The sequence below is a fragment of the Pezoporus wallicus genome, unplaced genomic scaffold (genome assembly GCF_028554395.1).
Source record: "Pezoporus wallicus isolate ANWC-B61680 ecotype Strahan unplaced genomic scaffold, APGP_CSIRO_Pwel_v1 contig_5261, whole genome shotgun sequence".
Classification (NCBI taxonomy): domain Eukaryota; kingdom Metazoa; phylum Chordata; class Aves; order Psittaciformes; family Psittacidae; genus Pezoporus; species Pezoporus wallicus.
The window spans coordinates 1,589,087-1,614,210 of NW_026642423.1; the positions used below are offsets into that span (position 1 = coordinate 1,589,087).

Consider the following 25,124-nt stretch of genomic DNA (forward strand, 5'->3'; position numbering starts at 1 on the left):
GGGAGTGAGAACAGGGACTCACGGGGGTGTGTAACACACGTGTGCCTGTGCATGTGTTCATGAGCACGCAGATGTGGCTGGGGTGAGACTGTGTAGCAGCTTGCACAAGCGTGAGTGCACAGCAGGTCCCTGGGGAGGTGCCATGGGGTGCATGTCCCGGCATGGGTGCCTGTGTGCTGGGTGCAGTAGCTGTGCAGAACCCTGTTAGAGGGGTGTCCCCCAGCCCTACCCATGCACAGACATGGGTACCTGCACATGCCTGACATGGGCTGTATGTGTGATGCAGATGAATGTGCCCTGGTGTGTACGTGGGGTTGTGTGTGTGTGAGGTGTGCATGTCCCCTGTGCATGCAAGGGCAGTATGGGGATAGTCCTGATGGAAGCTGGTGTGGGGGCCTTGGGGACGTGGAGATGCTGGGACTGGGGGACACATAGGATTCCTAAGAAAGCTGGCCTTCACTTGGGGTATGTGCCCACATCACTGGTACCCATGGGGGGGACTGGGCTACGTGCCCTGTTGGTGCACCTCTGCTGAGAAAACGAGCCCTAAAAGATGCCCACGGGCAGTATCCCTCTTGCATGACCCTTGTCTCTGCCCTTCTGAGGGGCCCAGGCTTGTCACGGCAGTGAATGGGAGGGGGTGATTTATGGGGGGGTGGGGACAATCATCTCTACTGGGGCTTTCATTGTGAGCAGTAATGAGCCTGATTAATGAGGGTTGTAATTATGGGGGGGGGGGAATAGGGTTGTAGGGTGTGCATGGACAGGCTTTCCCTGCCTATTTGGTGCTGTGAGCAGGATCAGGTCCCCCAGCCTTCCCCATCCCCTAAACTGGCTGTCATGGGAGGCAGGAGTGCTGTTCCCATCTGTCCCCTGTCTCAGCTGGAACATCCCCACAGGGGTACCTCTGCCATAGGCCGGATGGGCACAGCAGAGTGGTGGGGTGGAGGGTGGTGAGAAAGGGATATTTTAGAGAGGGGCTGCTGCATTTTGGGGTGGGGGTGTGTGTTCAGATATGGAAAGGGCAGTGTTTGGGATGGGCAGCTCCCCCCAGCCCACCCTGCCCTTCGTCTCTGGGCTGGCAGTGGGATGCAGAGTACAGATGGGAAACTGAGGCATGGGGAAGATGGGGATTACAGTACCCGCGTCCCTGCCGTCCCTATGCCAGCCATGCTCGTAACTGCTAGCGTGTCCTTCCCCCCCAGCGCGTCCCTCAGCCTGACTCACACCCTCATGGTCACGACCGGCTGAGCACAAGTTTCCAGGCTGGAGCTGGAGTCAGCGCTGGAGGCGGGGGGGAGGACCCTGTGCCGCGCTGCCAAGCCCCCCAAGAGGTGCTGGGGTATCCTGCTGCCAAATCCATCCCTGTCAGGGCCGCGGGCTGCCAAGCCGCGCTGCATCCCGCCTGGAGGCTGTCCCCCCTCACTGGGGCCCCCCAGCTCGGCGCATGGATGTCCACCGATCCCTCCCCGTCTCCCATTCCGGGACCACCCAGGGGACACAGCTGGGGATGGGGGGGGAGAACGCCCCTTCCGCAAGATCCGCTGGAGACCGGAGGAGGGATGGGGATGAGGTGGGTGGCGGGTGCTCCCCGGGTCAGCGGAGGAAATGGATCCCAAATGTGTGTGCGAGGGAGAGGAGGAACGGGACAGGCAAAGCCCCTCTTCGGCCCCGCCAGTCCCGCATCCTTCTTGCTGGGGTGGGAGGTCCTGGCCGCCCGCCGGGGACACCTCTGCTGGAGTCCCGATGGGCGCTGTGGGGGTCAAGGTGGGGGGGGGGAGTTGCAAAGGCACCCCCCTTCTCCCCTGGCTGGAGGGCGGTGTGGGGCCTGGGGGGCGGAGCTGGCGGGCGGAGCGAGGGGCCGGGGGGGTTCGGCCGGCCGCGGGGCCGCGCTGCGGGCAGCATGACCGGGCTCTGCCTCTCTTGCCTGCTCTGGGTACGGCCCGCCGCGCCCGCACCGGGGGGCACCGGGGGTGGGCCGGGCAGCAGAACAGTGGGGCCCGGCAGCGTTGTCCTGGAGCGGGGTTGGTGGACGGGGCGGACGGAGCGGCGGGGACCAGGACGGAGCGGGGCAGTTTGCGCCGGCACGGGCGGGCTGAAGCGGGGGAAAACGGTGGTGCTGCACCGGTACCTGGACCGGGACAGGCTCTGGGGGAACCGGGGCCGAGCGGAGACTGGTAGGGACGGCCGGTCACTGGAGCGCGGCTGGGGGGACCCGACGGGGAGCAGGGCCGGCAGGAGTCCCGGGAACTGGGGAGAGCAGAGCCGAGCGAGACCCAGCCCGGGAGAGCGGCGGCAGTGGGCACCAGGGAGTGAACGAAAGAGAGGCCGGGATGGGATGCGGGACAGAGATACTGGACTAGGGGGTGTCTGTGGAGGAGGTGTGGGGCTGGAGATGGAGAGAGTGGGGGCAGAACCCCCACGACGCCCAGGCCGTGGCACCGGCCAGGGTTCCCCGCCATTCCCTGGTGTTGAGGCTCTGCTTCTCCACTGGAGCGGAGGGAAATTGGCAAACGGGGGGATCTAGTTAGTACTGGCGCTTTGGGGCTCTGTCTTTACCTTTGCTCCCCCTCATCACCAGGGCGAGAAGGTGAGTCAGGCTGCAGAGTGGTGCAGAGTGATGGGTGAGCCTGAGCCCATAGGGCTGAACCCAGGTGTCCCAGTGCCCCCACACCCACCGTGGCTTTGCAGCCTCATGGGAACTGGGTGTCCCAGTTACCCCCCCTGCTGCACCTCTCTGCAGTGCTGGGCAATGAACCCAGGCCTCTTGGCTCCTGATGAATTTGGCTTCCCTCCCCAGTGCCTCTTCCAGCCCAGGACACCTGGGTCCCCTTCCAGCCTCCTTGGGTCTGAGTGCTGGGGGGCCTGTGGCCAGGGATGTCCATGCCCATCCTCACTCCTCCTGCACCTCATGGGAGCCGATCTCTGGAGATGGATACCTATCCATGAGTACCCAGGTGGCATTCCCAAGAGGCCGCCCATTTCCCCCATGTATCCTCCCAGCAGTTCCCAGTCCTGGGGGAATGAGGCTAACTGGGGTTCTGCCAGTATGGCACTGGGACAAGGGTGTTTCATGGGATGGGCTGGTTTCCTGGCTGGTGGGGTGGCACTGGCTGGGCAGGGTTGAGCAGCAGAAAGTTGGGGCTGTAAAGCTGGGTGCTCAGTCAGCAGGCCTCCGGCATGGGGATGGTGTTGGCAATGGGACAAGCAGAGGGGGCTCTGTGGGGTGGGAACGGAGGGGGTAGCTCTTTCCCTAGTGAGGATAATTGCTGTTAATGAAGCAGGCCCATGCTAATGTGTGGCATGCTAACAGAGAAGAGTGGGGTGTACGTGCATGGGGGACATGTTGGCATCCCAGGGCATCCTGTCCGGGGGTCCCTGGGAGCAGGGGGCAAGGCTTGTTCCCGGGGCACCCTGCAGCAAAGATGCTGCTTTACATATGTAAACGAGCTCATGGCATCGTTAGGCCTTGCTGTCACCCAGCAACTGCAGCGTGGGAGCCCCCGGCCCAGGGAGCTTTTCCCACGGCTGCCGGATGGGTGACGACCCGCCTGTGCACACACATGTGCATGGTGTGTATGCACCCAGCTGTGTGCACCTCTGTCCCCCAGAGTGTGGTACAAGTGCTGGGGGCTGCCGAGGGACCAGTGGGAGCAGGTTCCCTGGGCAAGAGGGGCTTGCACACGTGTGTACAAACCCGTGTGAGCGTGCACACAGTTGCACGTGCACCTGCATGTGGGAACACAGAAATATTTCCACGTGTCTGCTGCTGCTGTGGCTGGCAGGGATGTGCACGCTCACACATACTTACACATAGGTGTGCACATACACCTTGACACATGCACCGCGTGTAGCACACACAGCACCATCACAGCCCTGAGGGTGTTTGCACACGTGAAGGCACGTGGTGCACATGTGCGGCCCTTCTGCCTCTCCTTACACGCACTGGGGAAACTGAGGCAGGAAGGTGTTTTTTTTTGGGGGGGGGGGGCGGGAGGGGGGCACTGAGCACCTTCACACTTTGACACCATCCGCCTTGGCTCTGGTGTGCTGCAGAGGCTGGAATAGAGCAGAGCGCCTGGGCGAGGGGGGGGCGCTGGGCCTCTGCTTAATCTCATTAGTCTTGGCATGAAAAGGCGGATTTACGAGGGCTCACATCTTCATCTGGCAGCGGGCGGGCGGGCGGGCTGCCAGGGAGCACGCTCTTCCCCCTCAACAGCCGGCCAGGGTCGGGATGGGGACTGGCTGCCCGCAGCCTCCCTTCCCGAGCACACGCACACCCCTGCACCTGCGCACGCTGGGACCCGCGCGGTGCTCGCTCCCGCAGCATCGGCCTCGCCGTGCCCTGGGCTCTGCCGGGCCGCCCGCGCTCAGGGGGCACCGCACCGCGGTCACACACCGCGCACGCGGAGCCCGCGCCAGGACACGCGGTGGCGCTGGGACACGGCTCCCCGCGCGGGCACCTGCGCGCACGCGCTCCTGTCTGCGCACGCTCGCAGCGGCACACCCCTGCACGTGCAGGGACGCCTTTCCGCACGTGCGTTCCCGCGCGCGCACGAGCACGCGCACCCGTCCGTGCGCACGCGCCCTCCCGGCCTGCTGGCGTGCGCGCTGCCCGCCAGGGGGCGGCAGAGACTATTTAAAGGGGCCGCGGAAGTCGGGGCCGGGGGTTCGCTGCCCCCTGCCCAGCCGGGGACAAGCCTAGGATCGCCCCATCCCACCCTGCCGTGACCATCGCCTCAGGGCCCCGGGCCATGGGGTGCAGGGGCAAACATGTTTCTTCCCATGGGGGGGGATGGAGAATGACCCCCCCCCCCGGCAGAGGGAAACTGAGGCAGGGCCGAGGACCTGGGTCCATGCCACCTTTATCTCACTGACAAAGTCTCGTGTCACTTCTCCCAGCCCCAGGACCTGGAGGCTCCCCCAGAGCACACTTTTGAGATGACGAGCTTCAAGAAGGTGAAGGCATGCGGGATCTGCCGGCAGGCCATCACGCGCCAGGGCAGCACCTGCCGAGGTGAGCTGGGGGCTTGGGCACACGTGTGGCAAAGGGGGTGTACTGGGGGGGTTGCAGGACATCAGGGGATACGCTTGTGTGCCTGCATGTACAGCTGCATGCACGAGGATGTGAAGGTGGGAACATGTACTTGTGCCAACCTGCGCGCATTTACATGTGCCTGCAAGTGTTAGAGGGAAGCACGTGAATGTGCAAGAGCATATGTGGTGCCTTTGCAGGTGGGAGGGTGGCTGGGAGGCAACGGTGGCCCATGGAGGCATGTGGGCCTGTAGCTGTGTGTCAGTGCATGTGTGTGCAGTGAGTGTGCAACAGTTGCTGCATGAGTGTGCACACACATGCAGGTCTGTGTGCACAGATGGGTGCTCACACCCTGTGCCAGGCGCGCTGCTCGTGGTGCCCGGTGGGACACAGGCGGTGCTGCGGCCCCTCGCACGTGTACCGTGCTGCTGAGCCCCGTGTGAGGGACGACGGGCGGAAACATCACAAGCTGCGGGAACAATGCGGCTTCCTGGACCGCAGGAAACAGCCCCAAGGGGCTACAGGGCCTGCGGGGCAGCTGCGGCCACAGCTGTGCTGCATGGGGACCCTTGTGTCCCCTGGGGATAGGACATGTGGCTTTGCAGGGCTGCCTGGATGGTGTGGCAGTGCCCTGTGTTTGTGTGTGTCTCTGGCCTGCAGTGACCATGTGCATGTGCTGTTCTCTGCAGGGGTACGGGCACAAGCGTGCAACAGAGGCAGGCGGGCAGGAGGTGGCATGGGCACTGGCAGCACCCCCGCAGCACTCTTGTGCATACCAGTGCACATGCAAGGCCTTGTGTGACGTGTGCATGCACGGCTCTCCCTTCATGCCGTTCGCTCCTAGTCACTGGGGGTTGCACCCGCGTGCTCCCTGGCACGCTGCGCACTGAGGGGGGGATGGTTTGTCCATGCTGGTGTGTGCCCAAGTGCCGTATGCATGTGCATGTGATGCTGTGCCAGTGCCACCCAGCATGTGCATGCACTTGCGCGAGACATGGGCATCCACGTACATGTCCCAGCAGCCTGTGCCGAGTGCCAAGGTGCTGCATGCCCTGCAGCATAGGGTGACACCACCCGTCCTGCCCTGCACGTGGGGTGCCCTGGGGCTGCCTCCAGCAATGCTTCCTCTCCTGCCTCCTCTAACCTTCTCTCCCCTCTTCCTCCTGCAGGCTGCAAGCTCTCCTGCCACACCAAGTGCCAAGCCAAGGTAAGGCTGGCACCATGAGGCATTCCCATCCGTGCCCGGGACATAAGGGACTTGAAGGGGGGATGCCATGGTCCATATGCTAGCTGAGTCCACTGGACGGGCACCCAGATGGGCTGGTGTCACCAGTGGGTGAGGCTGACAGTGCCATCCTGCTGCCTGGCACGTGATGGCATGTGCCCATTCAGGAACAAGGCTGGGTTTTGGGGTGCAGCCCTGCTCAGAGGGGGCTGGCAGGGATCTATGCCCCAGCATCTGGAGCTGGTGCCCTTTGTCAGGGTGGGTGCTGCTGCATGTGGGTGCCATGCGCTGTGGTTGAGCGCTGCCGCTGGCATGCACGCAGGCTGAGCACATCTTGGGATACCCAGCGCCGCCGCAGGCGGATCTCTCTGGCAGACAGGAGCGGAGCTGAGGATGCCCAGTGGTGGTGTCTGCCTGTCCGGCTGCTGGGCCAGCGGAGAGGAAACCTACGGCAACCCAGGTTCTCCGGGGAGCTGGAGGTGGGACAGCACCTGCTGCTGTGTGCTGGGGCAGGGGAGGCTGCACATTCCCAAATCCACAGGGAGGCATGTGTGCCAGCCGGCTTGGGGCTGGCATCTCGGGTGGGAAGAGGCTGGTGTGCCCTGGGCAGGCAGTGTGGGCTGGGACATGCCCGTGCCCGTGCCCATGCCTGTACCTGGCTGGGCAAGGAGGGAGAGGAAAGGTCTGGGGGGGTTCAGGGAGGTGTCCTGGGGGACAGGCATGTGTTAGGCTTTGCAGGGTGCTGCAGTGTGGGGGAGCACTGAGCCGTGGCTGGGCTGGAGGAGGAGGTGGGGACACAGTGGGCACATGCCTGGCGCCCTGGGCCCTGAGCAGGCAGGGCAGAGGTGGCTGGGAGACTCGGTGGGGCTGTGCCAGCCCTGGGGACCATGTGTGCCAACCCTAGGGACCTTGCGCCACCCCAGGGAACCCCATGTCATCTTGGGGACCCTTTGCCATCCTAGGACCCTGTGCCAGCCTTGGCACCCTGTGGCACCATAGTGACCCTGTGCCAAAGATGCCTGGGGGCTGAGGCCAGAGGAGGAAGTTTGCTTTGCGCTGTGGGGAGAGGTGAGGGGGTATAGGATGAGGGGATGCCCACATTACGGCAGGCAGTGGCCGGGAGCTTCTGCCAGTGATTTCCAGGCAGGAGGGAGTGTCGGGAAGCGCATGCATCTGGGTGTGTTCCCGGTGGGGATTCTCTGATGTCTGATATGGGGTTGTGAACCATGAGGTTGCTCACACAGGGGTCCCAGCATATAGGTAGCCTGCGTGCAGGGGCAGCCTGTGGTTCACTCCAGCAGCCGGCTGCAATTAATTAGCCTCCATCACCCTTCCCACGCTTGCTGGAAGCTGCAGCCCCCTCTGTGGGGCTGGCTAGCTGAGCGGTGTGCTGCTGGGGGGGGGGGGTGTACATGCATGGGGCCAGGGCCAGGGGCCTTCCGCAGAGCTCCTTTGGGCCAGCGCCCAGGGAGGGGCTCCTCCGGCTGGGCAAGCATCCAGCTGACTCACACACTGGCTTGTTATTACAGGGTCTCTGGGGAGGGTGAGTGTGGGGAGGGGGCTTGGCACTGAGCAGAAATGGCCTCTTGTATACCTGGAGCCCCTCACGTTTAACCCCTGCACCCCCAGGATACTTTGAAGCGGGAAGGTGGGCTCACCTCCAAACTGCTGGCAGCTGCACCCCAAAGGGCATCCTCTTTCTGCCGTGAACATGCTGCCGAGGTCCTGGTGTTCCCCCCTCTAGTGGCTGCTGACCCTGGAGCTTGTCCTACAATGCTGTTGGCAGCATCTTCCTTTTGGTCCCCATCTTTACCCCATTGGGACCTGCCCTGACCCCTTGTTCTGTCCCTCCTGGCTGTCCCCCAGCAAAGCTGGCTCCTGGCTTGGGTGGGGGGAAGACCCCACTTATCCCATATGGATGGGGTATGGTGGGAGAGGGGAGAGGGGAGAGATAGGGGTGTCTGTAATGGGGGTTGGCGAGGTGTGGGGGGCTGGTGAGGTGTGAGGGGCTGTACAGGGGATGATGGTGCGGGGTGCCATGGGGTATCTGGGGTGTGATGGGGATATCTGGGGTAGCACTGGGGTGTGTGTGGAGACACCAGGGAGGTTTTGGGGTGCTGGGGCATGCTGTGTCCCCAAGGAGGCAGTCACTGGGCAGAGCTGTGACAGGGGAGGCAGGACCTGTGCCCTGGCAGTGATCTGCACATCTCGAGGTCCTCCCTGCTTAAGGAACAGTGGCAGGGCCAGCACTGGGACCCATGCCCTGCAGTGGCAGTGGTGCTGGCAGGATGCCGGGCTCTGGGGGGGGGGCAGGGCAGCCGCATACACATCAGCTGGGAAGCACGACACTGTTCCCATGCCCATGTAAGGCCCTTCTCATGCTCGGTGCCTCTGCTCAGGGATTTTTCTTTGCTTAGCAAACTTCCCACCCTCTGAGGAGGACGGATGGATGGACACTGGTGTGTATCTGATCCGCTGAGCCTGCCCCCTTCTTCCCTCCCTGCACTGAAACTGCCTGCCCAAAACGGGGAGGGGTGCAGCTTCCTTTCAAAAGTGGGGAAACTGAGTCACGGGGCCTTGTCTGGGGACAGGCAGAGATGGGGACGTGGTGTTGGGTGCAGTGCTTTCTGTGGCAGTGGTCAAGTGTGGGTGAGCCTGTGTGTGGGCATGTGGTGGCACTGCCCTCCCAGCCAAGATGTTGGGAGGAGCCCGAGGATGCTCCAAATTGTGGAGCAAAGGAAGTGCTGGGGGTGTCCCCATCCCCTGGGATTCACTCACTCACTGTGGCTGGATTTTGCCATGATGCTACTTGGAGAAGCTGAGAACAGACTGGGGATGATGCTTCTCCCTGTGGCAGGAGCTCGCCTGCTGATGGCTGGTTTGGCTGGGGACAGGGAGAGCTGCGGTGTTTGGCTGCCGAACTGGCTGGCCACTGCCGGTGGGTGGTTCTGGGAAGTGGCGGCTGTGCCAGCCCCTGGGCCTGGCAGGGCTCCAGCCTGCCCCACTTGCCCCATACCACACTGGGGCCCATAGCTTCTGGGGGAGCAGGGATGTCAGGGTATGCCAACGGGGAAACTGAGGCACAGCACATAGAGTGGGGCTGGGGCGTCTGCGGGCTGCCTTGTCCCCCAGTGTCTCTCCTGGGAAGCTGACAGTAGCACTGGAGCCATACTGGGATGCTGGGCTATGTGTGTGAGTATGTGTGTGCTCCTGCAAGTGTGTGAGAGTGCATGCGTGTGCCTGAACATGAATGTGTTTGCACGACCATGCATGTACGCATGTGTGCATGTACACGTGTGTGCAGATCAAGTATGCTTGCAGATGCGCACATGTATGTGAGCCTGCAGGGTATGCACGTGCGTGCAAGCACATCCATGTGTGTGCACAAGTGTGCTTGCACATGGTTGTGTGGTCACATGTGTGTGCTCCCAGCTCCGAACCATCCATCCCCACTGGCCCTGTGCCAGGCCCAGCTTGTTTTTCAAGTGCCCCCCTGCGATGGGACTCCAGAGGGGTTGTTTGTCCATCATTAAACCAGGGGCTGGAGCGGGGCCAGGGCTGGGCAGCCAGGCGCAGTGCCTGCAGAGCCAATGGGCCCTTCCTTGGTGGTAGGGGATTGCAGTGGGTGGGCACAGGGTGGTGATGAAAGGGATGTGTGTCTCCTGCCCTCAGTGGGGAACCTCCACCAGTAAAGCGAGTCAGAGCCAGAAGGGGAAACCGAGGCAGGGGGTGGTTGGACCCTTCTGGGCAGGCTTGACTCATGGTGATGGGTACCCTCCAGCCTGTGCCATGGCCAGAGGCCCGGGCAGTGCCGGAGGCAAGTCCAAGTGGGGGGGCATGGCAGTGCCAGGAACAGGGGCTGTAGGGAGGGGACATTCATGTCCCAGCTTGTGCTAGGGACCATGTCCTGTCCCTGCTCACTATCCCAGCCACTCTGCTCTCTATGCACCCTCTGCAGCCTCACTGCTTCCCGTCCCTGTCCCCGATGTTCCATCAGAAGCCACCCCCCAGTGCTTCGGGACAGGTAATTAGAAACACCCCTAGTCTCCACACAGAGCAGGCCGCGGGGGGGAAGAATGCCGCAGGAATGTATCCTTGGTCCTGGCACGGGCCCAGCCGGGGTGGCAGGATGGGGGGGCTGCGGGGGTCAGCGCTGCCATGGTGCTGTGCCAGGTCATGTTTGTGCAGCGTGTCCTGGAGGGGGTTCTGTGGGGATTTCCCCCCCCCCCCCCCTTTCCTTTTCCCCCTTCTTTACGTCACTGCCCAAATATTCAGCCTCTGAGCTCCGGGGCGGGGGGGCCGGGGGAGGTGTCGTCTTGGCTGCTCGGAGGAGCTGGGGCTCTCCTCTGCACCCTCCGGGTGCTGCTGCGCACAGGGAGGGTGGGCAGGGAGCAGGGTTGCTGAGACCGCCCAGCCTCTGCATGGGTTAGCAGGGGCCAGGGCTGGCCTGGGGTGTGTCAGCTGGGGCAGTGGGGACTACCAGCCTCCCTCTCTCTTCGCGGGAAACCAGGACCAGATCCAGCCCTCCAGGGCTCTGCGGTGGTGGGAAGCGGGATCTGCTCTGAACAGGGGCTCCCACAGAAGGCTTCTGCCTTGTTTCCCACCAATTTGCTCCCTTCCCAGACCATTGTGGCCACCCCTCCTGGGACCTGTGCTGGGAAGGGTGCTGGGGGTCTTCCGGGACCACCGAGGGGTGGCACTGACCCCAAACCAGGTGAAAGCTCTGGCTCAAGAGGGCTTCTACAGACCCTGCACTGGGGCTTCACCTCCTGTGTGCTTTCACCTCTGGAGATGACCCCCCCAGCAGCTGGTCCCCAGGTTCCCCTTCTGCTGCTGACATCTGGAGTAGTGATGCTCAAAGGGGCTTGTTTAGGGTTGTGGAGGAGCTGGTTCAGGTGGAGGGTGGTTTCTCAGTGGGTGCTTAAGGGAGCCCACAGGGTGCAGAGGCCACTGGAGTCACTTGGTTGACTGCTGGACCTGCTCTCACTGGTACATTGAGTTGATCGCTCCAGGAGGTGGCTGGAGTTCAGGGGTGTTGACAGGACTCTGGCTGTGTCCTGCGAAGGGGACATGTCAGCTCTCCAGGGGACAGCTCCTCTCACCTTCCTGGGGACAGGGACTTGCTGTCAGTGCCCTTTGCTCATCCACTCATTTCCATCCCACTCAGCTATTTTCCCATTTGGCCCTGGCTCTTCCGCTGCTGGTGTTTCCCAGGGTCTGGGAGCTGGCCTGCAGCTGCCTCCCAAGGAACTGGGGCTATGGGGGTCCATATGGGGGTCTGTGCTAGAGCTGAGCTGGGATCTGTGCCCAGTTCCCATGCGTAGGATGTTCATTTCCCCTTCATCCCAGTTGCAGTATTCCCCTCTTTTTGGGATGCCTGGTTCTGGGGGGCTGTGCTGCTGGCAGAGCTTGTTTGAGGGTGCTAGTGGATGCTGGCTGGGGGGGTTCAGCTCCATGCCCTTGGGTGCCAGGGAGGACAGTGTGGCAGGTGCTTCGTTGGGAGGGGATGAGGAGGTGCCACCCAGGGATGTCAGGGCTCTGGTGCCTCATCCTCGGCAGCAGGAAAGGTCCACTGGTGCCTCTTGGTGCTCCTGTCCCATGGCACTATCCGGCTGCTTGGGGGGGCATGGAGGGGTTGGGCAGGATTGGCTGGAGTGAGATTGCACTTTACAGGAGTCTTGAAGGAGGGCAGAGGGAGAGCACCCCCCTATCCCCTCCCCGGTGAATCCTGGGGGTTGGTGAGGCAGGAGGGGTCCCCGAGGTGCTGCTCCGTGTGGACAGAGCCAGCCCCAGCCCTTTGGCTGAGCCCACACTGCGAGGACGGAAACGCAAACAGGAACGGGGAGGCGTTGGGCGAGAAAATGTCAACAGCGCTGGGCCGGGTGTCTGGCTCGCCGCCTCCCTGGCCGGCTCGCTGCTCCATGGGCCGCTGCCGGCGGCCCCCCCTGCCCCGCACTGCAGGGGGCTTCCCCCTTCGCTCCCGGGTCTCCCAGCACTGAGCACTTCCCCGCGAAGCAGCGGCGGGGCTGGGCTGCTCCAGGGGTGGCCGGGGAGAGCAGAGCTCTGGCCACGGCCACACAGAGCCCCAGAGAAGGAAGGGAGATGGGAGGAAGGCAAGGAGGATGATGGGCACACCCTGGGTTTGGGACAGGCAGGTGGGGACTGATGTGGCTCCCCGTGCCGAGGGACAGCCATGGCTTTTACAGCATTTTGGCCTTGCTTTTTATTTGGGGGGTGGGATGGTAAAACATCCTGCAAGGTCGGGGGTGCCGGGCACCCAAGGACCATTAATTCGGCACCTCGTCCTGCATGTGGAAGGGGGGACCAAGTTGTGCCAGGGGGTGCCAGGCAGATAAAAGCCCCAAGAAGGGCCCCATAGCCCTGTCCCTGCTACCCTCCAGTGAAGGGCACTGGGACACTGGTGGCGTCACACGGGGCGATAAGGCCCCGACCCCGCTGCGCCCCATCGCTCGCTGTGGCCCCTGAGCACGGAGTGGGAGGCGCTCTGCAAGGGGACGCAGTGGGGGTGTTGGGGGGTATTGTTTTTCCTTTGGGGGGGGGGGCTGTCTGCCTGCTTTCTGGTACCCCTCACCCAGGGCCAGCTGCCCGATAAGGGCTCCTGGTTGCCTTTAAGGGCGTTTTTAGGGGAGGCGAGGGGAGCGGAGCGGGGCTGGACTTGGAGCGCGCTGTGCAGCTGGGAAGAGAGGGAAAAGGAGAAGAAAGAGAGAAGGAGCGAGAGGAGAAAGGGGAGTGGTGGAAAAAGCCGCCCGGGACCCCCTTCCTCCCCAGAGCCGGGGCCGGCGCCCCGAACTCCCCAGTCCCCGGCTGTTCCAAGGGTGCGGAGGGCAGCGGGGGGCCGGCGGGACCCCCTGGGCTCCAACATCGCCGGGGTCCTGCTTGAGGGGAGCGAAACCTTTCGGCTCTCCCCCTCCTTCTCTCCCCTCCCTCCTCCCTCCGTCCTTCCTTCCTTCCTTCTCCAGGCTTGGCCCGGGGAGGGAGGGGGGCTCTGCCTGCAGTCTGCCTTCACGCCTGCCCGCCCGCCCGGGCGACGCCGGGCTCCCGCCTGTCCCCCCCCGCGGCCCTCCCGGCCGCCCCCCGCGCCCCCCGGGCCAGGTGAGGCAGCGCTGCCGTCCCTTTCGGATGTAGGCAGGCGAGACCCCGGATGGATTTCGGGAGCGTCATGAACCAGGTACGGGTGGGCAGCGAAAGCAGGGGGGTCCCCACCGCCCCCGGGGGCGTGTGTGTGCTGCGCGGGGTGGCATCTCTTCAGGGGGCGGGGGATACGCATGACATCCAAGCGGTGATGGGGTGGTGCGTGTTGGGGGGTGCTGCGCCCCCCGCGTGGTGGGGGGTCCCAGTTGTCGCTCCCCAGAGGGGGTCTCGGCGTGCGGGGGGGCTTGGAGCGGGCAATGCGGTGCTCGCAGGAAGGAGGATCTGGGGAGGGGGCTCGGTTTGCTGCCGGTTGGGAGCTGTGAGCAGCTCGGGGCGGGGGGGGGGGGGGGGCGTGCTCCCCGTGCCCCCCTCTCAGCCGGTGAGCCGCGGGGTGTCCCGCAGGTGGGGACACCGGCGCTGGGGTTCGCGTCCCCTCCCGAGTGCGCAAGGACCTGTCCCCGGGGAGCCAGGGCTGCGCGGGAAAGCGGGGAACTCCCCCGGCTCCCCGCTCCCGCCCCGCGGCCGGCCGGCCGATGCCGGGCGGGTGCCTGTCACCCCGCGGTGGGCGACACGGGAGGGGCAGCCCGGGGCCGGGACACCCATGGCAGCCCATGGGTTAACCCCTCCGCCCGGACCCGCCGAGGGACCGTCAATGGTTAAACCCGGGTTAATGAGTGGCGAGGAGCCCGGCAGCCCCGGCGGGTGCACCCCCTACCGTCCCGAGCAGGGACCCCCGGCCCCTCGACGCCGCCGGGCCCGCAGAGGGTTAAATCCGGCCGGGCATGTCGCGGCGCAGATGTTTTTGGGCTGTGCTCCTGGGAGAGGAAACGGCTGAGCGAGGCATCAGCCCTCCTAGTTTTAAGCGGAAAACAAGGGAAAACAGAGAAGTGCTCCGTTCCCGGGGAGCCTGGTCCCACTCGGGGTCAGAAGCAGCTCCTGGAGCGGGTCCGCTGACCCCGTGGGGTGTTGTGGAGCAGCTGGCAGGGACAGGGGGTTGACAGTGACTGCATAACCCCCTTGGTCCTCATGGAGGGTGCTGGGGGGGCATCTGCTGCATGACCAGTGCTGGGGGGGGAGCACGAGCAGGCACCCCTTGTCCCTACAGCGTGGTGGCACTGGGAGGGCTGCGTGTGTCCTGCCGAGAGTCTGAACCCATCCCTAGGGGTGGCACCCCTCGGGAAAGTGGGTCATGGGAAAACGAGCCCAAGCTGCGCCATCTCTAATGAAGCCTCTGTCAGAGATCCTGCTGGCCCCTGTTCCAGGAAGGGCAGGGCTCCTGTTGCTCTGCGGGGCTGCTGTCCCCCTCCAGGGTACGTGCTGTGCTTGGGGCTGTGCTCCCCTCTCCCTCCCTTTTTGAGGTCTTGAGCCAAGGGGCCCATTTGCACTCTGACTTACTTAGGGGATGAGAGAGCTCTGCCTGCCCTGGGCCACACTCCTGCTTGCTTTGCTGGTGTTCTGTGCCTGGCCTTGTGTATCCCATCTGTCAGGCATCCTGTCATAGTGCTGGCAGCCCTGGATCAGCACTGGAGCTGCCATGCTGGGTGTTGGGGTGCAGAGAGAAGGGCAGCCCCATGGTTTGGCCCCTGGCTGAGTGGGAGCAGCTCCATGTCTTCTTCTACCTCCTGACACCATAGATGGGGGACCCCAGTTATGGGGGTGCTGCTCCCTGGTTCAGTTTCACTGCAGCCTATTTGGCTCTGTCCCATGGGGTGGAGACACAGCACTGACCTTGGTCTCCATCTGCTTGGGGCTTTGCCCCATGAGGGAAGCCCAGGGGCTTGGTGCTGGGAGGCACAGAGCACCTGGGGCAATCAGGGCTTATTTTGGCACCATGACCACCATTAGAGGTGGGTCGCAGCCCCACAGGTACTGGCAGGTGCCCATCGTGCCATGGGGCAGCCCAGAGCCTTCAGTATGGTCTTTATGCCTAGGAATTGGGCTTGCTGGTGCTCCACCAGCATCGCAGAGGGAATCTGTAGGGCAGGGCCCCCCACTGTGCTCAGCATAGGGCACAAGCAGTCAGGCCATCTGCTTAGAGGCCAGTGTGCTGGCCAGTTTCATGTAAGTACCTATACCCCAGCCAATTCTCGTCAGGATCCATTTGTTTACCAGTCCCATGTGAGAATCCATGCACTGACCAGCCTTGCGCAGGGATCATTGCTCTGACCAATCCTGTCTCAGAACCCACATATTGACCAGTTCTGTGAGAATATGTGTTGACTAATCCTATCCAAGAATCCATGTGCTAGCCAATCCTGCATGAGAATCCATGCACTGACCAATCTCAGGTGAGAATCCAGTTGCTGCCCAATCCCATTTAAGAATCCATGCATGGACCAATCCCATGTAAGAACCTGTGTATGGCCCAATCCTGGTGAAGCCCCCTGCAGCGCAGTGTCTCAGCTAATCCCAGTGTAACTCCTTGGCCAATCCGTAGTGTGGGAACTGCTCCCTGGCCAATCCTGGTGGCTGGCTTGGTATCTGGAAGGGAGGTGTTGATAGGGGACACAAAGCACCCCCATGCTCTCTCTTAGGGCAGGCTTGGTGCAGGGGGATAGTGATCCCACACCCTGCCTTGGGGCAGGCTGGCTGGATGAAGGTGAGGGCTGTCCCTGCAGTGGGGTGTCCCCGCAGCAGGGTAGCAGCACCCATGGGTGGGTGCTGGCAGCAGAGCATGGCTGGGGCTGTGGGGCTGTTGTCAGGCGGGCATGTGCTGGCCCAAAGGGCCGGATCCAGACCTGCTGCTTGCAGATGTTGCCTTTTTAGGCACTGGAGCTCAGGACATCCCTGCCTGTGGCCAGCCCTATGCTGAGGCAGTGCCTGCTGGCAGAGCAGGGTCAGGCCCTGTCCTGGGCATGTGGAGGCACTTCTGTCCCCCTGCTGACCCCCAAAACCTTCTTCATCCCCACAAAACAGGCCTTGGGGTGCTACTTTCTCCTCCTTCCCCTAGCTGGCACTTGGCAGCCCTGGGGCCGATTGCTCAAACCAGCCTGGAGCCGGGACCTGCCCTTATTTGGGTTCAGACCAGGGCTATTTTGGTGGTGTTGCCTCCATCACAACCCCTCAGAGCTTCCCTGTGCATTGTCTTCCCTGTCCTGTTCTCCCCATGCCAGGCCTGCAGACCTGGCTGGCTGCAGGCTGCAGGGAGGGTCATTGCTCTCCTGGACATGCTGTGGGTGCATTGGGGTGCCAGTGGTGGCCCTAGGGCCAATGCAGGGTGGAAGAGCTCGTGTCCCCACAGGTATCTCAATTCCAATCTGCAGGGCTGGGTGCACTGGGTGACCTCTCTCGTGGCCCTGCTGCCGCCTTCCTGGCGGGGATGGGCCATGAGGTGGCTCCCTGAGGACATACCAGAGAGAGGACACAGAGGGGATAGAGTCCATCCCAGCTTGGGGGATATCTCCAGCACGGTGTTGGTTCTTTGCTCTGCGGTAACCTCCCTGGGTACCACCAGCATCTCCTGGGCGATGCAGGGGCAGGGCAGCTCTGTGGCCTGTGCCCTGGCAAGGGCACTGCCAGGCATCCTAGCATAGTGGGGATAGCATGGTGACAGTCCTGGTCCAGCTGTGGGGCAGGACAGGGATGCTCGGAGGGAAGCCTGGGAGCAGTGAGACCTCCATGCCCCGGCATCAGCGCAGCCTGACTCACCCGGAGCCTCTGGCCAAGCCGCTCCCCTGCCTTTCGGCACAGCTGTCCCCCCCTCCCGAAGGGGGGAACCCCCCAAAGCAGCAGAGCCCTGAGTGCTGGTGGGGGCAGAGAGGGGTTGTGTGGTGCTGGGGTGTTGCCTCCTCCCCGGGACCCTTGTATCAGGGAGCTAAGGCTCCATATGACCACCCTGTGCCTCATGTGCCGGGCTGTGCTTGGCAGGGTGGAGCTGAGGCGAGGGGGGAGCGGGTGCGGATGGAAACATGCCGTCCTCCCGCTGGGGACTTGTTGCATAAACAGGAGATTTGCCAGAGCTCCAAGAAATGTGAGGGCAGGAGCAGGCAGCACGTGGTGTGGGCCAGGGGACCTCACCCCCAGGCAAGGCAGTGGGTGGCTGCAGGGGCACTCTGAGCCTAGACCCTATAGATCCTTACGGCTGGCAGGGGGAAGGATGCTCTAGCTGATCCCAGCAGGAATGGGGAAACAGGGGTGCTGGAGAGGAGAAAACCTTCCCTGACACCTCAACTTGGTGGCTTCAGCCCATCCCCTTGAAATGCCTTCTGCATGAGGTGTCAGAGCAGGCGTCCTGCTCTGCCCCACACTATGGCTAAGAGGGGGTTTGGCAGTGCTTGGGGGCTGCTGTGGGACTGGTGAGCAGGGAAGGGCTCTGGGCTGGCTGAGGGGTTGCTGTGGCCCTGGGGGTGGCCCTGGGCGCCCCACCCCAACCTTGCTTGAGGCAGGGTCTGAGGGTGAGCAGAGAGCCCTGGGATGCATGGGGAGGACATGCACAGCCCAGCTGGGTTGTGGGTGGCGCAGAGCTTAGGTGGCCTTCCTAGGGAAGCAGTCCACCATGGGGTGACGTGTGCTGAGCTGGCATTGCTGCTACTCTAGTGTGGTCCCATGGGATGCCAGTTTGGCCACTGAGTCACTATCCTCTTTGGCAAAAGTGTTTCCATCCCACAGGGTGGTTTGGACAGGGGATGCCCTTCCTGGGGGGTGGAGGGAGTAAGATGCCTTTTCTCCCTCTTTTGGGGTCCAGATCACTTCTGCACAGTGGGGCCAGGAGGGCTGTGCCTGCCTGATGCTGGCTAGCTGTGGAGTAGACCAGGATGTCAAGGGAAACCCCTTTTGAAAGCAAGTCTCCTGCCCCAACCACACCATCCAGGCTGGCTTGCTGGTGTCTTAATGCCTGGCCATGGGAAGCGGCTGTGGCATGCTGGGGTCTGCTTGAGGGCTGGGGTGGGTGTTGCTGTCTCTGCTGCCGGCATCACAAGGGTCAGCACTGGCCAGGATATCAAACAGCTCGGGAATGTTTATTGGAGCTCCTGGGGAAGGGAAAAACAAAAACCGCCACCCAAAGGAAGGGATATGCGTCAGAGATGGGCCTGCATCGCACACCGGCACCAGGGCGGGCCAGGCTGTGGGCTCTGGGCCAGCTTGTGACCGGCTCAGGCAGCTGGGCTAGGGGGACCAGTGTGCTCCCCCAGCCCATCCTGTGCCCAGTGCTCCACTGACCCAGCCTGCTCCCGAAGCACAGGGGCCCTCCGTGAAGGTTTGTCTCCCACCAGCCCTGCTGGCGTTGCGTGAGCTGGGCCTATAACCCATGGGGAGGCTCTGGCTGGAGCAGGACCTGACAATGCCCCTGGGCTCCTCCACGGCTGCAGGGGTTGTTTTGCTAAGGGAGGAGGAGGAGGGAGAGGAAGGATTTTGGAGGGAGATGCAAGCGTTGGTTGCAGCATGGAGAAGGCTCTGGGGTGTCTCATAGCCAGGTACGTGGTGGATGTCTGTATTCCTCCAGCTTCACTCAGTGCTTGTGAGCTGGTGCTGAAGGCCCGGCAGGGATCTGGGGTGCAGAGGTGGGTCCCTGAGCTGCAGCAGATAGTTTGATGAAGGAGGGCTCCCGTGGGCTGCTCTGCCCTGGGGCCATGTGTCCAGGAGCTGTCAGGTATCAGCTAGCCTGGTGTTTGCTTCTGGGTTTGGACATCTTGAGGGCACTGAGTTTTTCTAGGTATGGTATACAGTGACAGCTGGTTATGAATGCAGTGAGCCTGTTGCTTCCCTCCAGGGGAAGGCTGTAGGGTGTTCCCAACCCTCTATGAGACATCAGAGAATCCCCACCACTAGAGGCTTTGGGGCCTCTTTCACTGGGAAACTGATTCTGCCGCTTGGCAAAACGCAGGTCTCAAGGCAGCGGCTGGTGGGATGTGGCTGCTGCAAGGGATGGGGCTGCGACCTGGGGGGCCGTGGGGGGCCGTGGGGTGGGCGGCAGCTGTGCTGCGCCTCGTTCCTCACATTCCTGGGCAGGGCTGCTGGGTGGCGGGGTCGCGGCAGCGGGGGCCAGGAGGCAGGAATGCAAACACCGGTGGGGGGAGAAGAAAGGCCGCTGTGTCTGCCATGGCAAGGCGAAGCCTGTGCCAGGGGTGTGCAGGTCTCTCAGCCTTTCCTGCCCCTCACTGCCCTGCGGGGCACCGGGGTGCCTGGGGATGGAGGTGGCAGTGGTCCTGCAGCTCACTCCGATCCTGTGTGCGGTGGTGCTCTTACAAGTCCTGTGAAGCAGGAGGGATGCTCCTGCACCTCTGGCTCAGGAGCTTGGGTTCCCCAGGAAGGGGTCTGTTGCATGGGGCTGGGTTTTCCCTCTTCTCCTTGAAAGTGGGGCATGTTTGAGCCAAACATGAGAGAGGGACGGAAGCTGAAAACAGCATTACATTCCTGCAGTCCTTGTTAAGCTGCCTTTCTGGGATGAGAGCAATGACATAGAGCTGGATTGGTGTCTCCTATGGTTGGGAGGAGCAGTGTAGGGTGAGTACAAGCCCATGTTAGACATCTGAGGATCCCCTTAGGGCAGGGAAATACAACCATGTGCACCCCAGTTTTCTCCCTTCTCCACCCAAAGGAGCATTTGTAGCCTGCAAACCTCCTGATGCCAACAGCGTAGGAGGGATGGGCATGGACCCTACTGGGACCAGCGTGTCTCCCTCCGTCACCAGATCAACCAGAGTTGGGCCTGAGTGGCGGCCGGGGGCCCTTGGTTGTGCATCCCCGGGGAAAGACCACACGGTACACAGGACATGATATGGGATACGGGATACAGCACAGTCCTCTCCGGCCCCGTCCGCAGCGGCTCACTGCCGGAGAACATTCCAGGGAGGCTGGCGTGGGGCCAGCGCCGCGGGGCAGGGAAAGGGGCCTTTTATGGAAGCGTTTCTGCATTAGAATAAAATCATAATAATAATGTGCAGGGGAAGGGAGCGGCAGGAGGAGGAACAACAATCCCTGACGAAAACAGGGAGGCGGGATGGGAACAGGCTGGCGGCCGCGGATGGGGCAGGCACTAGGCATCACCCAGTGGGGGTTGGGATGGGGTGGGATCGGAGTGTTCTAACTGGGGTCCCTGGGGCAAATCCTGCTTTTTATGGCTGAAGGAGGTGTGGGGGGTCCCCGTGCTGCCATGGTGGTGTTTGGCAGATTGGCTGCATCCTGGGATGGGGCAGGGGATGGCTGGCTGAGGGTCACTGCTACGGGGAACGCATGGAGATGCTCAGAGGGGAGGAAGTGTCCCCAGTCACACCCTGCTACTACCGCCGGCATCCCCGGACCAGCGCCGTGCTGGAGCGGCTGTTCCCGCTGCCCCCGGTACCGATAGGCAAGGCGCTGGCGCTGGCGCTGCCGCTCCCACCCTGGCGTGCCGCAGCTTCCCGGCCGGCCGGGGTGCACGCAAAACCCAAGGTTAATTGTCAGTAATTGCCGCTGGTAATTAAGGTAACAATAGCCGGGCTGTTCAGCTGGCGGCTGCAGAAGCACTCACGAGGCTGGGCTGGGGTTTGTTCCAGGAACTGCTCTTGGCATCAGGCAGCCATGCTGTGCCGTGCCGTGCCCACCCGGGGCTGGGGCTGCCACTCCCACGGACCCGAGCCCACTCCTATTGCCAGGGAGCCCAGCCTTGACCTGGGGATGCTGCCTGTGCTCCTGCCGTGGGCCACTGGCGCCGCTGTCACCCCCCTTGGGCAGGCATGCACTGAGTTTTCTCAGGGAATGGGGGGATGCTGCAGCCTGGTCCCTTCCCACACCCCGTGCTGGTTGCAGGGACTAACCCTGGCCCTCTTCTGTTTGCTTGCAGGCTGTGACCCCCTGCTCCTCTGCTATCAACTATGAGCTGGTAAGTGACCCCTCCGCCATGAGCTGTGGGTGGCAGGTAGGGTTCTGAGGATGCAGGGTGAGACAAGGCTCTCTATTCTGCACTGGGGGTGGGGCTTCCTCTGCCTAGGGGCTTCAGGGTGTGAGTCTCCTGCCCCAAAACTACAGGGGTCCTGTGCTGGGGGTAATGGCACCCCCCTGTTTGGTGCCGTTCCTACCAGCTTTGCTGGCTTCAGGGCATCCCACATCTGAGCAGCATCAGTTGGGGCAGCCCAGCCATCACAGGACTTCTGGAGCTGAGTCGTACCTCAGGGAAGAGGGGCTCCCTGATCACTGAGGGCCTCCTCTCCCTGGCCTGAGCTGGGGCTGTTCCTTGCACACACAGAGATGGCTCTACCAGATGTCCCTTTGAATCAGGGCGCCCAAGGTTGCACGTTTGCAGCCCTTGTTATTGTCACCCTCTTATTTTATCCCTCCTGGGGACCTTTACAGAGCAGCCAGAGCCAGGGTGACGAACAGCACTTCCCACCCTGTCCTCTATGGGCACTGGGAAAACAGCTGTGTGCCCAATCTCCATTCATCCGATCCTGGGAGGACAGGCAATGGGGTGTTGGGCAGGCAGGGCTGTGCTCCTTTGCCATGCTTTGCCATGCATCCTTCTCTGGGCAGGGCACTGGGATGGCAGTGGGAGCAGGACCACCCTGGGGCAGAGGTTTGGGAAGGCTGAGCAGCCCTCCCATCCCCATCTTGCCCGTGCTGTGGCGGCTGGCAGAGCGGGCACGTGGCAGCAGGGAGGCTGGCGTTGCCCGGGGCCCGCGTGGCCGCCCTTCCTTCTCGCTTCGGATGTGTGCCAAGGCTTGCTGGGGCAGGCGCCGGGGAGAGGAGGCCCTGGCAGGGTTTTGGCTCTGGGATTGGCAGCTTACCAGTGCTGGGGTGGCCGTGGCCCCTGCGGAGCCCTGGGCTGGGCACCCCATAGCTGGCAGGGGTCTCACCTGAAAAGTGGGTTTTGGGGACTCCCTCCCAAGAGCTCATGGGAGCAGTGCATCAGTCCAAGTGAGCAAGGGGATAGGGTGGGAGCAGAGCGTGATGCTTCCCCCCCCCAGCCCCGCAGTGGTTATCTGTCCTGAGTTTAATCTCTGCCTGCACCCCCCGCCCCTGCCAGCCTCCTCGGGCACTTATCACCAGCAAAAACATGTTGGCTCTGAGCTGGGACCGTTAATTGTGGCTTTGGGAGGAAATTAAAAGGGGTTTGCCTTGTCCCATGGCTGGAAATGGTATCCCTGGCCCCGCTGCCAGGACCAGAGCAGCCTGGTCTCAGGGCTTTCCTCCATCCCCCTGGTCCCAGGACCCCTATAAGCCACCCAATAAGGTCCCTTTGCTGCACCACCCTCAGGAGCCCCAGCCAGCTGTCCCCAGGCAGAAGTATCTGTCCCCTGCTCTCTATATTTGGGGTCTGGACACTCTTCCCTAACCCTGAGAAGTTAATTCCTGTCTCCAGCCCCATTTCAAAGCTCTCTGTGGTAGTGTGTCACCAGATTTGCCCCTTTTTGACCATCTCAGGTCCCTGCTCCGCTCCTGCTGGAGTTCTTCAGTCCTGTGGGGTGAGGTTTATCTTGGGGAGCTGGGCCTGCTGGTGGCTAGGGGCCAGGCTGGGTGTGGGGCCGTGCCAGGCTCACCTGTTGTTTACCTCCTGGCTGCGGGGTCTGACCATGGGGGATCCAGATGGGAACCCGGAGGTGTGGGGGTCATCAGGTGCCTGTCATGGAGTGAGCACAGGGTTTGGTTGAGTGTTATCCATCTGCAGCAGCAGTCCAGCATGGGGGACAGCTGCCAGGAGGCAGGATTTCAGCGTCCTTGTACCTGAGCATTGCTCCATCTCCACGCCTGGGTTTCGAGGGATTCACGATCTTTAGGAAGAGCGGGCATGTTGGAAGGCAGGGAAGGAAATGGGACTGCGATGCATTTCCTAGGAAGGGCCAGAAATAGCTCAGGAGGAACTTTTGACCCTGCCCCGTGCTCTGTGTGTGCATGTCTCTCAATCTCTCTCCTTCTCTCTCGCTTGCCTTTTTCTCCCCCTCCCCTTCTCCTGCCTGCCTGCAGCCATCTGTGGGAGAGAGCATCAGGAAGCAGGTAGACACCCTGGTAAGTGCTGCCAGCCATGGACACTGGACTGTCTTGAGACCTCCTGGGGAGTTCCTTTGTGCCTGTCCCATTGACACAAGCACCCACCGCAGCCAAAACCCCTCAACCTGGGATGCCCCCATAGTCCCCTAGCATCCCTGGGATGCCCCAGCCCTCTCTCGCTGCCAGCCACAGTGGCGATGGCCATGCCAAAGGCCTAGCAAGGTGCCCAGGGTCGGTGGCAGAGCCCAGCAAAGGGGGGCCTGGGGCTTTTGCTGCAAAGCCGGCTTTCCTGTCTTGGAGCTGGGGATATGTTACTTAATCTGTGGACATGAAATTGCTAAGACAGTGTAGACAAACACAGTGCCAAAGTCAACGTGGGCAGCTTCCCCCTGCCTGCAGCCAGCTTGCTGGCCTCCCTGCGTGCTGGGGCTGGGACCTGAGAGATGGAGGCAGAGCAGTTCCCATGAAGAATCGAGTGAAAGCATTCCTCACCTGGGAGCCAGCTTTGCGCCATCTGTTTGTTTGTCCATGATATGCTTCCAGCACCTCTCTGAACTGGAGAAAGAATATCCACAGCTAGAATAACCTAGTGGGACAGTCAGGATTCCCCTCTGCTGGCTTCGCACTCTTTTGGGGAAGCTTCCTGCTATTTCTGCAGCCTTTCTCGTGCCTCTCATCACAGAAGGCACCTGTGGGTTTTGGGTGCTGCACAGAGCCTGGGGACATGCTGAGCCAGCCTGGGGCTGGGCGGCAGATGTTTGATGGGGCTGGCAGTGGGGTCTTCAACCCAGTGTGGCTGAGACCAGCCTGTTGTGTGCTGGGCTGTACTGGGACATACTGGCTTGGCTGGTGTCTCACTCCAGAGGAGACCTTTCCATGATGTCCCAGCCCGGTGGCAGGCAGGAGTGTTCAACAACGCGGGTGCTGGCTCCTATCAGCTGATAGCGGACTCACTCTCCTTGGGCAGCGGCTGGCGGCAGAGGCGGCTGCCATTAGACTGAGGGGAGCGGGGCAGAGTCTGGGGGCCTCCTGCCAGGACAGGGTGCGCTGGAGGGCCCTGGCCACAGGCACCCGCTCCCGCGGGCTGTGAGGGTGCCAGGAGCAGAGCCACCATGCCATGGAAATGGATTAGCAAGGGTCTCACTGCCATTAAGGTATGGAGAGGGAGGGGGGCTCCTGCCTTGCTTACCCTTCCGTGCCTCAGTTTTCCCATGCAGGAGAGGGGGTGAGTCCCAGCTGCCCTGTGTCAGCTCTTCCATAAGGCAAGGCTGCAGCTGGGAGGGTGCTGCAGCTGGGTGGGGTGACAGGGGCTGATGGGGCTCCCCTGGCAAGTGCAGGTGGGGGACCCCAGATGTCTCTTGCTGTGAGGGTTTGGGGCAGAGCAGAGCCCCCGGTGGGGGTCCCATCCTGGTCACCAGTGGGTGACACAGGGTTGAGCCCATGCTTGGCTTCAAGCTTGCTCCGTGCACCCTGATCTGCCTAGAAAAAATTTACCTCTCTTTGCTGTGTTTTAACTCCTTTTTGACCTGCTTTTTTTTTTTTTATGCGATATGTTCTTTCTTTTCGCTGTTTTTAACTCCAGGAGTGTGGAGGTGGGGGTGGGTGTGAGTTCTGGGATGAGCAGGTTTGGGGCACCCTGAGGAAAACCTGGGGGTTGTTGCCACTGCTGCCTTAGCCCCCCCGGGCACTTGGGCAGGGCTGCTGCCTCCTGCAGCGGCTTCGGCTGAGAGGGGAGGTGGTTGTCCCCAGCAGAGCCTGAGTACAGCTCCGCTCCACTGGGCAGCCTGACCTTGATGGGGGACGTGAGGC

The 25,124-nt window shown here is 62.4% G+C and overlaps 1 protein-coding gene across 14 annotated transcripts in view; it reads left to right on the forward strand.

Annotated features, from left to right (window-relative positions):
• The window catches only part of TNS1 (tensin 1), a 64,493-nt gene that overhangs the window by 1,232 nt on the left and 38,137 nt on the right, over positions 1-25,124 (forward strand). For 6 of the 14 annotated variants that reach the window (XM_057430383.1, XM_057430386.1, XM_057430388.1 and 3 more), the window contains exons 2-5: positions 4,903-5,017; positions 6,205-6,242; positions 21,175-21,213; positions 23,292-23,333. In XM_057430383.1, the coding sequence (XP_057286366.1) occupies positions 4,903-5,017; positions 6,205-6,242; positions 21,175-21,213; positions 23,292-23,333 (234 nt within the window). Of the gene's footprint in view, positions 1-1,888; positions 1,937-4,902; positions 5,018-6,204; positions 6,243-12,813; positions 13,450-19,834; positions 19,857-21,174; positions 21,214-23,291; positions 23,334-24,336; positions 24,470-25,124 lie in introns of those variants that run through there. The other 8 variants (XM_057430385.1, XM_057430397.1, XM_057430384.1 and 5 more) reach the window with 7 other exon arrangements.